This window comes from Pieris brassicae, chromosome 10, assembly GCF_905147105.1.
Source record: "Pieris brassicae chromosome 10, ilPieBrab1.1, whole genome shotgun sequence".
In the NCBI taxonomy this organism is placed as follows: domain Eukaryota; kingdom Metazoa; phylum Arthropoda; class Insecta; order Lepidoptera; family Pieridae; genus Pieris; species Pieris brassicae.
The window spans coordinates 12,104,561-12,121,930 of NC_059674.1; the positions used below are offsets into that span (position 1 = coordinate 12,104,561).

General features: G+C 30.4%; 4 protein-coding genes across 19 annotated transcripts in view; 2 read left to right on the forward strand and 2 right to left on the reverse strand.

The window, feature by feature from the left end:
• LOC123714835 (muscle calcium channel subunit alpha-1) overlaps positions 1-3,136 on the forward strand; it is a 54,961-nt gene extending 51,825 nt beyond the window's left edge. For 6 of the 16 annotated variants that reach the window (XM_045669412.1, XM_045669413.1, XM_045669410.1 and 3 more), the window contains 4 exons: positions 368-468; positions 924-1,030; positions 1,277-1,340; positions 1,426-3,134. In XM_045669412.1, the coding sequence (XP_045525368.1) occupies positions 368-468; positions 924-1,030; positions 1,277-1,340; positions 1,426-1,494 (341 nt within the window). In that variant the 3' untranslated portion in view covers positions 1,495-3,134. Of the gene's footprint in view, positions 1-367; positions 469-923; positions 1,031-1,276; positions 1,341-1,425 lie in introns of all 16 variants that reach the window. The other 10 variants (XM_045669414.1, XM_045669415.1, XM_045669419.1 and 7 more) reach the window with 3 other exon arrangements.
• A 412-nt stretch (positions 3,137-3,548) lies between these two features.
• Positions 3,549-4,397, reverse strand: LOC123714838 (STING ER exit protein). Its single transcript, XM_045669428.1, has one exon. The coding sequence runs from the start codon at positions 4,256-4,258 to the stop codon at positions 3,614-3,616; it is 645 nt and encodes a 214-aa protein (XP_045525384.1). The 5' UTR covers positions 4,259-4,397; the 3' UTR covers positions 3,549-3,613.
• Positions 4,398-6,705: 2,308 nt separating this feature from the next.
• LOC123715511 (mitochondrial import receptor subunit TOM40 homolog 1-like) lies at positions 6,706-11,398 on the forward strand. The gene is made up of 8 exons (XM_045670543.1): positions 6,706-6,945; positions 7,730-7,797; positions 7,880-8,071; positions 8,351-8,482; positions 8,903-9,014; positions 9,468-9,544; positions 9,675-9,771; positions 9,844-11,398. The coding sequence occupies exons 1-8, from the start codon at positions 6,816-6,818 to the stop codon at positions 9,981-9,983; spliced, it is 948 nt and encodes a 315-aa protein (XP_045526499.1). The 5' UTR covers positions 6,706-6,815; the 3' UTR covers positions 9,984-11,398.
• A 192-nt stretch (positions 11,399-11,590) lies between these two features.
• On the reverse strand, positions 11,591-17,321 carry LOC123715513 (ubiquitin-conjugating enzyme E2 H). Its single transcript, XM_045670547.1, has 5 exons — positions 17,127-17,321; positions 15,589-15,665; positions 14,847-15,014; positions 14,297-14,425; positions 11,591-13,805 (listed from the first exon to the last, which is right to left on the reverse strand). Exons 1-5 carry the CDS (start codon positions 17,177-17,179, stop codon positions 13,633-13,635), a joined length of 600 nt encoding a protein of 199 aa, XP_045526503.1. The 5' UTR covers positions 17,180-17,321; the 3' UTR covers positions 11,591-13,632.
• Between the last annotated feature and the right edge of the window lie 49 nt (positions 17,322-17,370).

Sequence of the window (17,370 nt, forward strand, 5' to 3'; positions counted from 1 at the left end):
GTTTAGAATAGATAGTTATTAGAACTTAAAAGCTTACTGCACGACAATAAATCTCATGAGGGCGATAAATTTAATTTTAGGTAATCATTGCGTATACTTTCACTGCTTTGTTATATAATATTTAGGGCCAGCTTATATGCTTAATATATAGAAGAATAGTTGCTAGATTTAAATTTGCATTACAACTGCAACTAAAGTTTATTTAGAAACATTAGTTAAAATTAGTACGAATTATGTAAATGTGATTATTTATCTAACACAAATATTTAAGAAATAACTTCCCTGATAAGAACAATTAAAAACGGACATTGCAGATAAAGAATCCTAAGAATATAAAAACGAAAATATAAGCTTATGTAAATAACAGGCGGAGATAGTGCTGGGCGTGGTGTGATGTCTCTACCAGGCAGCCCTCGCAATAGTTCATCAGTACCAGTTGTGGGGTCTGCAGAAAGCCTTGTAACTAGGGTAAGATAAAAATCGACGAAATTCGATTGCTACGACGATGTAATTGATTGAGAGTGAAGTTGAATTTCTAAAAAACTCTTTTTTTTTAAAATTACATTGCTTACATACTATCTGAATAATTGCAAACGTTGAAAAAATAAGTTATTGAAAACGCTTTACGTCCGATCGATTCCATTGATCTGTAATATACCCCCATTAAATTTTTGTTATTGTGTCTCTATGTTTTTTAAACTATCAATGCTGTTTGTTTTTTCATACATGAGTATATCTAACAGTCTGAATTCCAGAACGAACCATGAAATTTATTTATTCATGCCGGTAGGAGTATCACGTGAAGTGATATAAATTTCTCCTTAATATAAACCTAGTTAAGATTAAAAGACACTGATTTGGACCTTTCGGTACTAAAATTCTGTTTACGTAATTTCAATCAAACTAATTGTAAATTTATACAGGTTTTAACAGAACAAGGACTTGGAGAATATTGCGATCCAGAATTTGTAAGGAATACATCTAGGGAGATGCAAGAAGCGTTGGATATGACACAAGAACAGATGGACAGGTACCAGATTATTGTAAGGTTGACATATTATTTGTTAGTTAGAGGAAAGTTTAATATGCCTTATAATCAGAAGTTTTCTAACTTCCTATCTGTGCACGATCCAGAAGTTATGTGCCCCGCTAAGGGTAGGTATATAAAACAGGTAATAAAAGGTGCACTGGCACATAATAACTCAGCAAGTTTAAAAATAATCTCTTAAGTACCTACCACCAAGTATATTTGAAACTTATTTCTCGTTGATTGCAGGGCAGCCCACCAGTTAATGATACAAGAGAGGAATATAAAACTCGCCCAAAACCAACCACAAGTTGTAAGTATCACTGAACATACAATATACGTTTAGTGTTCTTTTGACGGCGTAATGAATGTATAGGGGGACATTTGGACTGTTATAGGGCGACATCCTAGCTCGTCAATACCATCCTTTTCACCAGCCCGCGGCACCACCACTCAAGAGGTTATAGCACCGACTGACACTCGGCCTAGCGCCAAACACCACAGGACCAAGCGAAAACGGAAGCCTGTGCTCGTCTAAACTAGACCTTGTGAATATTTTACATATATACACTAGGTGGTCATGCTCAACTTTTCGTTAATTTACTCTTAGACTTTTCGATGAATTTGTTTGACTCGACCAGGCGGAACAAATTAGGTACTAGGTAACTGTGTCAACAGTATAAAGTGAGATTCGTAGAGATTAAAATAATTACATAGTAAAATTCAAATAGATGTAGGTATGAACTTAGCAGGATTTTGTTTTGAAACATGACAGAGATTTAAATCTTTGGATTTTGCAATTAAATTGTAAATAAAGGTAGCTGAGAGTATCTTATTCAGTTTCTGTTCTTAGTAGAATGACCCTAATGCTGTTGTGAGAACTGAACATTACTATCAATGTTAGTAAGATCCAGTAGACGCCAATGCTAAAAATACTGGTTTCAAAATTCTATATAAATATTTTGATTTTTTAAATTTCTATTGCTAGATTTAAAATTTCCGTAAAATTCAAAAATATATAGTTAATTAAAATATGATATAACAGTATTAAATATTAGCTAGATAATAAATTGTTGGGCCTGATTTATAAAATAAAAAATTATTTCCCCTTGATATTGTCAGACTGAAAGTAGTGTTGCTAGAAATTTTGATTTGATTTTTATCTACTCCTAATCCATATTCTAATTCAAAAGTCGAATGACAATACAAAACTTGAAGACTTTAAATAAATTTTATAGTTCTTTTTATACGATACTAAACAATCCTTCATAATGATTATTCCTTTCGTTTATTTTTTATTTTGTTACATTCGATTTACCTATACTAAGATAAAAACGTTTACATGGTCAGCAGAAATAAAAAATTATACCTTTTGAAACTGCCTAATAATAAATTTAACAAAAATGTTTCAAATGCTTAAAATTCTTCAAAATTTATAACTTACTGTCGATAGATACCCATAAGAATTGTAAAAATGTAAAAGACAGTAGAAAATAATATTAATTTAAGTGGCATCATTATAACATTATATTGTACTTATATGTAAAAAGAACATGATCCAGATCCAGATCCAGAACAAGACAATCATATTCAGTATTGAGTTAATACAATTCTTGTACTTGCAACATAAGAAAGAATTAAGAATGTGTATGAAAAACTTTGGAGAGTCTATAATAGTTGGTGTTGCCAGTTACATATTATAGTCTTGGTGTTTACCCTTTTAAGTGCCCTTCTGAAACATTGTAAATTATTAATGAATAAAATGTTATAAAATCTTACCCATTTTATCATAAATCACATTCCTATAGGGTTAAGATTTAAAACTTCGTAATCAGTGTTATAACAATTGGTCTTAAATAATTACCTGTATAAAATTTGACTTCTTTTTGTCTTAAAATAGAAATTTGTTTTAAGCAATTTTTTCAACGACTATTGAAATCCGAAATCATCCTAATAAATTAAAAAAATTATAGCTTCATTTAATTTAAGATAATATTTTTAAAGTTGAACAGATTATGTGAAAATTTCTACAAAATGTTATAGTACTACCATATTAAACTTTCAACATATTAAAACTTAAGATGCTTTTCTTACTATTTCATTATAGAATGTCATATTCACTGTCTTCCCTATGTTATAAATCTTAATTTTTAATAATGCAAAGTTATTTATAGTTTATTGTACTATAATAACCTTATTCTTCATAGTTTATATAAGTCAGAGTCAGAGGAAAAAGCAACATTATATTATCATAAATAAAATCACATTACAACTTAATAAAATGGTCTGTTTATATAAAGAATTCTCTTCATATCTAATTTTTACAAGAACCAGTACTATTGTAAATATTAAAAGGAAAATATGTATTACATCAGTGATGTTAAATTTAAATATTATAAATGTATTTCTTTTCATATGATTAAAAGATTTAAAACCTCTGTTCTTATTATTACTTTTATCAGCCTGTTTATATGAATAGTGGTGGTTTAGTTAACCTATTAGGAGTAGAAATAAATAATAATTGAGCTATATTGTATAAGTTAAAAATTGTATAGTTATTACAATGTTCAAACAATAAATAAAAAACTACTTGTCTATCAAAGTACCTCGAACTCTTTTTTCACCGGAGCCTTGTGATGGCATTTCAGCCTGTCTCTTGTTCATTCCTTTCCTTTCCAATTGTTTTTCAATAATCCTAGCATTATTTGCATAGCTGTCAGCCACTTCTCTCGCTTCTATCTCATCTTCTTCCTCATCTATAGTGGAAACTGTCACTGAACTGAATTTACCCATATTCTTAGTATGTTTTGTAACCATAATTTTCTTTGGTTGGACTAAAGCCACTTGTTTATAGATGTCTGTTACTTCACCCACTGTCTGCACCAATGCACCCTCTAGTATAAAAACAACATTGCTTTCTTGATCGTGCTTGTAATAAATGGGAATAGAACACTTCTTACATTTTAATCTGTATTGCCTTTCAATACCTTTCTCTCGTTTTAAATAAATCGTTTCATCAGGATCTGAAGTGATTTTATGAGCGTGTTTTGAACCATCAATGACTCGAGCTCCGTCTATTGGTCGCAGTGGTAGTCTGTCCAATGAACAATCCAGAATTAGCGACATTTGTCCACATAAGCAATAGTAAATATGCAGTGGTTTTGTTTCATTGTATTCTTCTTGGTCTTTTGTGTCAGAACAAACAATACTCCTGGAAACAACTTTAGGCATTTTCTTGCTGTTTGGCTTATTTTATCGTAATATGTGATATTTGTTGATTGTTTTTGAGTATGAGGCGATCGTCGTATTATAGATGTCAGATGAGTTAGTCTAGTATAATTGATAATATTGTAGTCTTTGGTTAGTAGCTAACACAAGTACTTTTTTTATGGCAATAGTTTAACTTTATGCCAGTTTCAAAACGCAAGTAAAATATTCTTATTATAATATTATACTTAATATTCTAGAATCCTGACAAAAGGCTTAGTCAAGATTCCTTAACAATAGTCTACGTAGAAAATCGAAAACTAAATTAGTTTGAAAATGACAGTTTTTTTCCAACATTTTACTTAAATCTGAAAGTTGAAAGTTGCCGATAAATTTTCATACAAATTTAGTTTTTGATTTGACGGACAAAATCCCCAGGTGGTTTGTTTTTATCCAGTTATTAACTAGGGTTTATATAATGACAATAATCTTCACTGTAAAGCATAACATATTCAAGTTTTACGAAAATTTCTTGTAATGATTAAAAAAGATAGATACACCGGAATCTCATGGCAAATATATATATAATAATAATAAAAATAAATAAAAATTTGTTGTGGGCAATACTGGGGTAATTAAATTAAATGATCTTGATGCTGTTTAATTTGTATTTATATCTTTAGTATTAATTAATGCATTTGTATGAAGAATGTTGTTATACATCGGGTTCTTACGATAGGAAAATATTTATTTAAAAAAAATCAATCGTCAATTACTTTATTTATTATACATCATTTCAATCATACGAATAACTTAACTCATTCAGAACTAGAAAACTATTCGAAGATATCTACTTGCATTTTCTGTTCTTCATCAGATGGTTAAGATAAAGAGGTGTTTATTAAAAATCGCTCTTCCCGAATTTCAATTATTATAGTTTTCTTGATGAAATCGTTTTCTTCTTCTTTTCGTTCTTTTCTTTACATGTTCCTAACATTTTCGTCAATCTTCTGCACCAATTTGTGACAAAGCTTCTCTGATAATAATTTTATGTCATTTGCAGGTCCATTACATTAATTTTATCTGCAACTTTTTGCTTCATAATACCCCAAGTCATTTCTATGGGATTCTATGAGCAATGGTACAACAGGAGTCTTAAAACTTAATTACTGTGCGGTTTTTATACTTCATCTATCTCATACAAGGGTGCACATGTTTCGTTTCACTACTTCAAGTAGTCGACATTTACGCCAAATATCATCATGACGTAAATCTTTTTCACAGAGCCATTCTTTTATATCAGCGATACCATTGGCATGTGTGGGCGGTTTGTTCATACGTACGGAATGATAACTAGCATTATCCAACAGAATTAATGAAGATAAGGTTTTCTTAGATTTGGAATTACATTTTCTGTCACTCTTTTTGTACAATTGTTTTTCATATCGTAGTGGTAGTCAGCAGATGCACTTGTTGACCTGTACACCACACAACAATTTGGTACCAAGACATTTTCTCCACCATTGTAAACGACAATGATCCACAACGCTCCAAGTGAAATACTTTTAAATGGACCTGCAACATCTTTGCTTTTCCAGTACTTATTCACAGAACATAAACCGTGAATGTAAGTCTCGTCTAAATAAATCACATCCAATTTATTATGCTCTACTTATCGGTTTTCCTTTATACGCTTCAAAAACTAGAATCTTTGTAGTTTTATGTCATCTCTCTCCATAAAAATAGTCATTTTTGATTGGCATTGGTCATATTCAAAAATTCCATAATTAGAAGTCTGTAAAAATAATAAAAATTATCATATTACTCAAGCTTTACCTTAGTCATCATCATCGTCGTCTATATACATCCCACTGCAGGTCTTATTACTTAATATTTTTCAAACATCTCTTCTTCCGTTAAAATCAATAGCTTATCTAACAATTTGCAACAGTTGGAATTTCCTCTCGTATTGCATAGAATTCCTCTATTTTATTCCCAATCAACTGTAAATCGAAACTGTGCAAATTGATTTTCTTCTTCCCCCTCTTCTCTACAACACACCAGCATTCTACAAAAATATAAAATAAACTAAAATTATCAAAACCACTCACTCAGTCCAACGTACCGGTCAACGCGCTTTAAAATTAAAGGTTGAGTTTTATTTGCACCTTTTTCTTCTTTTATTTTACGATAGACATTGAAAACAATATTTCTCGTTGGAGGTCGGAGTGACTAATTTATACTTATCAAACATTCTATTAAATGTTATCAAGAGACGTTGAAAATTTATAACAGAAATTGTATGTAGGTGACAATGGGACTTTTGTTTCTAATATGTATAACCTACAATGCGCACTAATCTAGTTTTATCTATAGGTTCTCTCTCTGAGCAAGAACTGCCTACTCTGCTGCTGGAAGGTTGGTAAATAGCATTTATATGCATGTTTATTATGTTGGCTAAAACGTGTGTCAATTTTGTTGCGATTGTCATTTGTCTTTTATTCAACCAAATTGTGTTCTATTGCACATGTTCATCGATTTTTGTGAAATTTAGGAAAAGTAAACAGAGTTTCCTAATAAAATGGGTGCCATAGCGAGCCGATACCGTGTTTCTAACTCGGCATTATCTAGCACTGATATAAAAAACATAGAAGATGCTAACAAACGTGAAAACCCTGGCACTTTAGATGAATTACACAAAAAGACCAAAGGTACATTTTTAATACTTTTTATTATGAATTTAGTTGTCTATAATCAACGTCTAAACATATTCTAGTCTTACGAAAGTTTTTCTCTCTAATTTCAGTCAGAAACACATATTATTTTAAAAGTAGAGTTTGCTTAAATTTGGTTAACCTATGATGTAATATCACTAAATTCGCTTGATATGTAGTATAATATGAACGACTAGCGAGTACAATCATCAAATTAGTGATTTAATAAAAAAATATTTTTGTGATTACCAAGTCAAACTCAAGACATAGATTAACCTACATTTAACATACAATTACAGCATACCTAACTCCTACAACAATATTAACCATATGTAATAAGGTAATTACAGAATGACTAACATTCTACTACTGGCACTTATAAAATATATTTTTAATGTTTTTTTTTAATATTAGTGTTTTCTTTCAAAGAACTTCATATAGCATCTCTTTATTTATTATTAAAAAAAATCAGTGGCGCTACAACCTTTTAAGGTGGGCCTCAGATTTCCGTTACAGTTTCATGACCATTTGTCAATATAATAGGCAAGTATGTGATCAGCCTTTCGTGCCTGACTCATGCCAGCAACGATTAAAGGCAGGCTGATTTCCGCATTATGTTTTCCTTCACCTTTTTAACAAATGTTAAATACATAGAAAGAAACTCTATTAGTGCACAGCTGGGTATCGAATCTACAACATTTGGGATGATAGTTGCACAGTAACTAGGCCATCACTGCTCTTTAATCTATATAGATACTTAAATGATTTTTTTTTATTTTAGATGTAATGCCAGTGAACTTTGAGGGAGGTAAACTGATGGTTAATAAGGGCATATCAAACCATTTTCAGGTAAAAATTACTTACCTATGACTTTAAGATATTCAGTCAATCTAACAATCTAGAGATATAAAATTATTATTATTTTCTACAGATGTCACATACTTTAACTATGAGTACAGCTCAAAATGGGTACAAGCTTGGTGCAACGTACATTGGCACCAAGCAAATATCACCAACAGAGGCATTTCCTGTGGTTCTAGGTGATGTAGATCCATCCGGCAATGTTAACTTTAACTTTATACATCAGTTATCACCTGATGTACGAGTTAAGGCAGCTGCACAGGTATTTTATACATTCTATGATTTATATTTAATAAAAACAAAGACTATGTATTCATTTAAGCTGAATTTTATTCAATAATAAATTTTCTTGTAGACAAGTCCCTGAGCCAAACTAAAATATGTCACTTTAAGTATTTATTTGAAATTATGGCAACAGTAATACTATAGAGCTTCAAATATAACATAAATTAACCTTTCATTAAGAAGCTTTAGAGGCTTCTAAAGCTTCTTAATGAAATATAATTTGTATTTTCATATATGTTTGATTTCAATATTTCAGATACAAGAATGCAAATTAACAGCTACTCAAGGTACTTTTGAATACAAAGGTTCAGATTACACTTTGGCTATGGCAGTTGGAAAACCTGACTTTAGTGAGAAGTCTTCTGTTTTTGTAGGACACTACTTACAGGTTAGAATAATATTTTTAGATTATATTAAAAAAAATTGAACATGCATATTTCAAAAACTACTTTATTGGTTTATAAATGTGTAGTTTAACAAAGGAAATTTGAATTTAAAAAATAAGGAAATAAAACACGTAGTCTACATTTATTTACACTGTTCAGAGTCAATATTAACTTTAGCATGAACCTCTTAATAATAAGCTGTCACAATAGACAAACTGAACTTTTCTATCTTAATTTATTTTACTCTTAAATCTTTATATAAAAACTTATAAATGTGCACTAAAACTTGAAATTGTATGTCAAAAAATTAATTTTAATAAACTTCCATTTAAAACGAAAATTGTATTTTATATGACATTGGTCAGTTAAGAATATTTATAAATAAGAAGATAAGAGTTTCAGCGTTCCCTATATATTTTTAGTCAGTGACTAAACGGCTTGCATTGGGAGCAGAGCTAGTCTATCAATCAAGTGCACGTGTCATGGGTGGAGAGATAGCAATCGCGTCTGCTGCTGCTAGATATACTATGGATGGTGAGTTATTATATTTACTCCTGCCACCAAAGGAGTATATCTTATTGACTTTAATACCATTGTACTACTATTTTTTTGTTTGAATAAATGAATAGAATTCTTTCTTGCAAATCAGATAGTGGTTGTTAATTCTATTTTTAACACAGGATCAATATACTTGTCTAAATATATGTAATCTGTGAAATAATCTACAATACCTGGAAAGAGAAATTAAAATAATGCAATAGTAAACCTTGGGTGATCCTAAGAATTTTTATTATTCACATTTTATTATCAAGTCAATTATATCTTATTAGTATGGTAATTATGTCTTAAGACTTTTTTAAATATAATTGAAACAAATTTCCTCACATATTTTATATAGAGCATAAATAATTCTAAAATATTTTTAGTCCATGTTACTGGAATATTTAGCGAATGTGTCTTAGGTTCTTATTCCATAACTAATTACAGATTCAGAAGTATCAGCTACATTAGGACCAGCCAGTTTCCATGTGTGCTACTTTAAACAAGCCAGTGAACAACTACAGGTATGTTCTCTTCTGACTAAAAATTGTCCTTCAATTGATATTTGTAACATTAAATGTTTTAATTTAGGACATAGTTTTTAAAAGTAAAGGGACTAAATATTTGCTTTAGTATTAACACTACTGTTTTCAGGTGGTGGCTGAAATGGATACCTCATTCAGAGGAATGGAGTCGGTAGGCACTATAGGCTACCAAGTAACTATACCTAAAGCAGAACTTGTATTTAGAGGTAGGTTTCAATTATCTATGATACATATACAAGTCTTTTCACTGTATCAATATAATTTTGAATTACTTTTAGGTATGGTAGACTCAAACTGGAACATAGGAGCTGTGTTGGAGAAGAAATTACAGCCATTACCATTCACATTTGCCCTCTCTGGTATGGCCAACCAAGCCAAACAACAATTCAAGTTTGGCTGTGGTCTTATCATTGGCTAGTGTTTGTGATAGTGAAATATTAGTGTTAGTGAAGTGTGAAAGTGAGAGGTATGTTGCTCATAACCAAATACAGTGCTTTGACAAATGTTTATTTGCCATTATAATAGTGATCCAAAACAACCTAATGGAGAAAATTATGATATATACTAAAGATATATTATAAAACTTTTAAAATGGTCATTGGTCAGGTTTAAGTATTTAATTTTTTAATGTTATAAATATGTATATTATTATTACATATTACTATTAGTCACACTATATAATGAATATCTTTATCATCCATTTTTAAGCTGTATTGAAATATCAAGTGTAGAATTACATTGATTTTAGACGCTATTTGACAAGTATTTAGTATAAAATATAACTGATGAATTTTTATTAGTATTAAATAATGTTTTACACAAAAATAACCTTACAAAAAAGACCTGACCATTATAGAAAACAATTTCAAAAAAGCAATTGTATTATTGAAGAATATGTAAATAATACTTGCTACATCTTGACAAAGGATAAATTACTTGAATACTGTCTGCCTTCAAGAATGTAACTAAACATTGGGATTAATGTTGTTTATGCATATAATTCAGCACCCTTCAACTGTTTTCCAGAATAGCATTTATCATCGGTCACTCAACTAACATTTAATAATCAGTATTTATTTCTGTATTTGCAAAAAAAATACCACAACTTAATCAGGTAATTGACAATTTAGCAATAAAATATAACCTAGGTTTAAATATTTTTTTTAGTAAAGCACGGCTTTGATGATTAAAAATATAACACAGTACTATAAAGGTATATAAAATGTTTTTCCCATACTAAATTACCTTTATTACAATGCCTTAATTTTGTATTCTCACGCTATGTAAATTTGTCACTGAAGTCAAATAATATTAAGGCACTTGGTATAAACATTCCCATTTTCAAATTGATATATTATTTTTCATCTGCTTCATTTTAAATGCATTTAGGTTTCGTAAATTGGTCAGAAAAAAAGACTGTGCTATTCCTAAGTTGAAGTGACCGTGTATAGTGACATCTTGGGTTTCTGTACATTGTATGAATGTAGATAATATATGGCATGTTGTAAATAGAGCCTCTTGTTGAACTGTTTATTTTAAATAGAATTATGTTAATAAATGGTTATTTTATTGTATAAGAGTATGTGTCGACACTGTTTTCCGCGCCGCCGCCATATCAGATTTTTTTTATCAGGGCGCAAGGTGCGTTCCAGTATAAGGCTTTTATTAATAGACTTTCGATTTGATTTGTCTTTGATAAATGATAATCTATGGAAAAATATTTTGGTATATTGTGATCAGTTTTTTATGGATCATAATTTAACGACAACTAACTATATCGCAAGATACACATACATGTACATTTAATAAAGTTTCATCTAGTCGTGTCTCTTAGTGAAGTATTTTTCTTGATATAGAAACCTTATTATGAATTAATCAGAGGCCCTAATTATATTATTTGAAACAGTTTCAGGTATTTATATAAACATAAAGACCCATAACTATTATTTGCAGTCACTAAAATGTACTTATATTACACACACAACACAAGTCCAATATAGTGCTAGCTCAAATAAAACAACTTGCTAGTTTAAAAATAACGTAAGTTTATTACATGTAATTAAATAAAAATAGAACTTTTATTTTTTTACATGTTAAACTAATTAAAATAACCACAGGCAAACTGAGTGATTTGGTACATGATGCTATTTTACACAAATAAAAATATTGTATTTAAAAGAAAAACCTGCAATTTATGATTTTGTTCCAAGAAAAATTTAGTTTAATATACCTGAAGGTACAAACCAGTCTGGGATAATTGAAAAACATTAAAAAAACTAGGTAATTTCGTTTTCTCCTATACCAAAATATATCATTATTATGGCTGAGTTTTCATTTAGAGATACATAATAGGTCTATATTATTTATATATTTTTTCACATTACAACTATATAACCTAGACTTAACTAAGACGATTGCAACACTTAAGATTGCAATGTGTCGTTTGTAGAGATCTTGGTTTTTGTAATGTTCTTTTAAATTTTTCAAAGGACATGTTGCGTTTATAAAAATTTGCGAAATAAATGAATCGATTTAAGCAATTATGACACTTATTTATTGGCAACATTAAAAAAGAACATTACAAAATAAGCCATTACTGACAAGTACAGTAAAAATGTCATCTTCATAAAACTTCATTAAAAGCGGATGCTTCATTAAACGAAAACATTTTTTTTTTTTTGTAATAAATTTAAGACAGTGCCAACTTAACAAGGGAAGACTGCATTCACAAACATGAAAATAAATTGTGCTAAAAATAAAATATCTTTAAGCATTGTAGCAATTAGACTAAGTACAGATATGATTTACTTCTCAACCTCTATAGACAATTTAATTTTTTTTCCATAATATAGAAATCAATCACAGTTTTAACAGCTCTTACAATACATTACTTGCTAGTAGAAAAATGATCAAATTATAATTTGTACCTTAACAACAGAACCAAACACACTTAAATGTTTGGAAAATTTTATGTCAAAAAATGGGCTCTATCTACGTAAGTAAAGAATTTTGCCACCAATATCCGGTGTTGCTTGTATAAAAAATAACGATATGTTAGAGGGAGATTGACAAAAATGACATATTAAAAATTAACACTAATAAAAAAATTAAATACCTATGAGATATAATGATGACTGCAGTCCGCTTCTACGGGCCATATATAATTATTGTATTTATGCTATGGGGACAGATTAAAAAGATATTTACAAAATGCTACCTCGCTCACTATTCACCGGTGTTGCCATTACTTAAAAATACAATGATTAAAATGTTAGTTAAACAATTCATATTAAGTTAGGATAGGTGCTAGAATTTAATACGAAATCTGTCTCTCTCAGATACATAAAGAGAAGACATTACCATCATGTCAGCTAACATAGATTCAAAATGTTCTTATGAACATAACCTACAATTTTCCATAAAACTTTCCGAGACTGTCTACTTTCCATAAACTTGAACACTTCTTATGGTAGCTAATCTTAAGCGTATTCGGTTCATCGCGAGATATTCGTTGACTTATTAATATTTTTTAATAATTTATAAGGTTGTAATAGAACATTAAATTTTTGTAACGCGATGACCGATAAAAGCCACTTACCTATAACATTCAAAACCACACATAGAACTTTTAAAGACAAAATTTTATCCAATTTTAAAGCATATGTCGCCGTGTTCACTCATCAACTGAGCAGTTATATATCAACCTAGAATTGGCATTAGTGGTCCATAACTATACTATTATCTGTATTATAAATGACAGTGAACACGACATGAATTATACAATTTTAAGTTGGCATGGTAACGTTTTATCTGCGGTGCTTGATTTTATTTCAATTTTAAATGTGATTTTAACCAAACATCCTTGATTAACAGCCAATCTGGTTAAATCCATCATAAGCCATCATTTAACAGTAGTTGAAACTAAACACTGCTTATAAAGTTAGTAAAACCACCAATCGAAATTTAAAATTCGAATAATGCCTACGAATTCAAATCGAGCAATACAACGCAGTATTCACGGAACAACCGTAAGGGCAGTGAGCGAGCGACGAGTGTGCGAGACAACGTTATAACTCCATATCGTGTGCCTCGTCGTCACTAAACTCTGACATGGAGCTCTCGGTATCACTCGCGGCGCCATTGGACGGCTTGGTACCGGAAGAGGCGGATGTGGCCCCCATACCTGTTATGGCGTCCTTTTCCAGTAACGCCTCTTCCGTTGCGAATCTTCGCACGTAGTCTAAAATTAAGTTTTAATGAGATTTAACGTATAGTTGAAAAATATATTTTGCAAAACCTAAGAGTAACAACATTTATGGAGTTACCACATGTAAAAAAATATGAAGTCAATGAGAAAATAGGCTAAGGTAGCTTAGGTCACTGTCATATGGTTTGATCAATAAGTATTAATTAATAAATACACATCTATTTTTTTTGTGTTCCCGTTCATCTGCAATTGGCTATCAGCCATAATCAGATATTTTCTGAGGTTAATTTAGGTTTGGTGTGATTCCATTTAAAAGCAACGTATGTGTTGGAAGAAACTGGATTTTTATTTTAGACCAAAAAAACATCATCTAAATAGTTTCTTTTATATTGTTACGCTAATAATTAAAAAATATTTGAATGCTTTATTACATAAACATTCCTTTCCAATGTAATAAAGCATATTAAAATATCCTGCTGTTACATGTCTTAATAATAGAAGTTAAAAGTTATTAAGTTTCGTACCTGTTACTTTCTTCTTGTACTCTTCGGGCTTGTGTAGAAACATGGCTGCCGCGTCTCCATTCAGTGGGTCGATTGGATTCGGGTACGTGAGCAGTTGTGGCAGGAAAGATTCGAATATGTTAGACAGATCTGTAACATTTTTATTTGGTTATATTTTTATGTCAAACGAAAGGTTTTATCAATAGAGTCCAAATAGATAGAAGATTTAAAAGAAAACTTCAATAACAGATTTTCGAGTGCTTTTAAGCTATCATGGTCAAAGTCAGTCCAGTCAGTACTCGCGTAACCCAAAGACAATATTTGATTGAAGATTTTATATTATTTTGCATTGAAGAACTTACTTCTTTATATATTCTTTATTTATCAATATACTGCCTTCATGTTCTCGCAAAGGAATCTGATTCTATTAAATTATGTGGAAGGCACAAACCTACTTCTAAACCTGGCATACATAGTAATCATCGAACAACTGTTGCAATCACATAACATAATCAGTAATTATTAGTTATTATATAGAATGATAGTAATTTAAAGATTAGAAAAATCTTACCATACAATGCCGTCCAAGCCTGGTTGATGACATCAAGACACACAGTGCCTGATACCTCATCTATATTGGGGTGGTAGACCTTATTCATGAAGCCGATAGATGGAGACTTAAATGGATAGTGGTCAGGAAGGTGGACACGCACTCTCCACACACCGCCTTCGTATGGGGCTGAGGATACAATTACAAAATATATTGGTAGACTATTCCTTTGTTTCATCCGTGGAAGAAATATATATACGCCGCAACAGTAAAGATATTTACTTAGGTTTTTTTTCACGCTTCGACACTGGTTCTAATATAAAAATCAGCCTAAGGCCCTCCCAATTTTATTTATCCATTCCAGAAATTGTGAAAACTTTTTTTTTTCAAGAAAAACTGGCTTGAGGATTGAGATTTTTACTCTTTTCTGAAAGTGTCCCACTAAATAAGTTTTGTCTATCCTTGTATTACATGCTGCATATCTATACACAACCTACACATAAAGTAAAAGCCCCATAAAAAATCCAGAAGGGGTGTTGTAATTAAAGTAGTGATCTATGTAGCAATTTCAAAATAATTTATGTAACAAGCAGTGACTAATTTTTAACAAGTTTTGTTTGCGAAGACAGAGTGAAAGTAAAAAAAATTACACCAATTACAAACATTAACATTTAACTTGGATATGATATTGACTAGTTCAGGTCCATCATGAGGGTGCACAACAATTGGTTATTGTATGGGACATTACTTGTTTAATACTCACTGCCTGGAGGTCCAAAGAATTTTACACAGAACTCGTTCAATCCACCCAATATTGTCACCTCATGCTTACTTTCAATACTGATAAATCATTATTAAGGAAACAAATTTTTGACCTACAAAAAACTACTATCACATTAAGTTCATTCATTATAATACTGTTAAAATAAAAGTTACATGTCAATATATAAACTTCTTTTTTGAGTATTTTGTAGTCAGATAAAAAATACTACTTGATATCATATTATAAGCAAACTTACTTGAATAGGAAAGTGTATATGTGGTGCAACAAGTTAGCAATAGTTTGATAACAAACAGTATACAGGCATTAAAAATAGATTTTATATAAATATTCTTCTAATTATGTATAATTGGAAGATGCAGGGTGCTCTCCTATATGCTTTTGCCTATTGCAGTAAATTTCGTTTTTTGCCCAGTCATTTTATATTCCTTGTGGCATATAATTGAAGTGGATAAAAGTATAGCACATAATTCACACATTTGTATTTTTAATTCACAAACATATTAATATGGCTTCAAGATTAATTAGCATTCATGATTACTGAATACTTAAGTGAATTCATTGTATTGTTCAATTGCTTGTATACACAATTTATATGATACATTTATATTAATAGCCTTCAACTTGGTAATTAATATTAAAAAACCACCTTCTCAGCATGTAAGAAACATTCTACAGATGTATAATAAAATGACCTTTATATATTTGGATAGTACCAAAATTTATATTACAGTTTTTAGTATTAATCTGTATTTTCCCTATAAATAAAAATAAAATTGTATGTAAATTGTATCCATACAATTTTTAAGTAATGTGTTCTATTAGGAATTGTTTATTGAGATTAAATTTAAACAATGTCATTCACCTTTCATAGGTCAATGATAATAAATTTTTAGCTTGGTTTAAAGATAATATTGATATAAGATATTTAATATTAGTATTTTAATAGGGTATTAAGATTTAGTTAAACATAAGAAATAACTCTGCCCTATGTAAATAAAAAAGGGGAATATTTAAGCTTTGAAATAAAAGAACAAAGGAATGAACAGTGTGTGCTAAATAAAACAGCATTAGATATTCATATATTATTAGTTCTATTGACATGGAATTATAGTACTAATAAAAGGGCCGTGATAGTCTACGAAAATACGCAATCGAGACCATGGCCTACATATGAATTACGAAATACAATCTAAGATACGGAAGAATAACGTTCTTTAACGTACCGTATGCACGTTTATGTACGTGTGCGTGTATCTATAGGTATATACATGGATGTATACAAAGGTTCAATCCCTTCAATAATCCCATCAATATACTATTAAAAGTATGCCCTTATGCTACCAAAATTGCTTAATAGGACAACCAAAGCTTTCTGTGACTTACCACCGACTGATATCGATTTTATACCCAATCGTGACAATCAGCTGATGGCCTTAACTACCTACTTATTTGTATGAACGATCAACGCAGTACCTAGGTGCTTTGTACAACTAGATAGGGAAGATAACAAAGGATACAGCTTTATGACGTCCGTGTCCATACGACGTTTCCCAGCGCTCGGTGACGACATCTTTGTGATCTATTTCGAATAAATCACCGTATCGAACACGAACACCAGCACAAACTCACTCTCGACGCAGCGAGAAAAAAAATCGTCCACCAGAAGCAATCAGAAAAATAACATTGAAGAAAAACAATGGACATGTACCATAGACTAAAATTTGAAGATGATGTGTAACTTCATAGGAAATATGTCAAAAA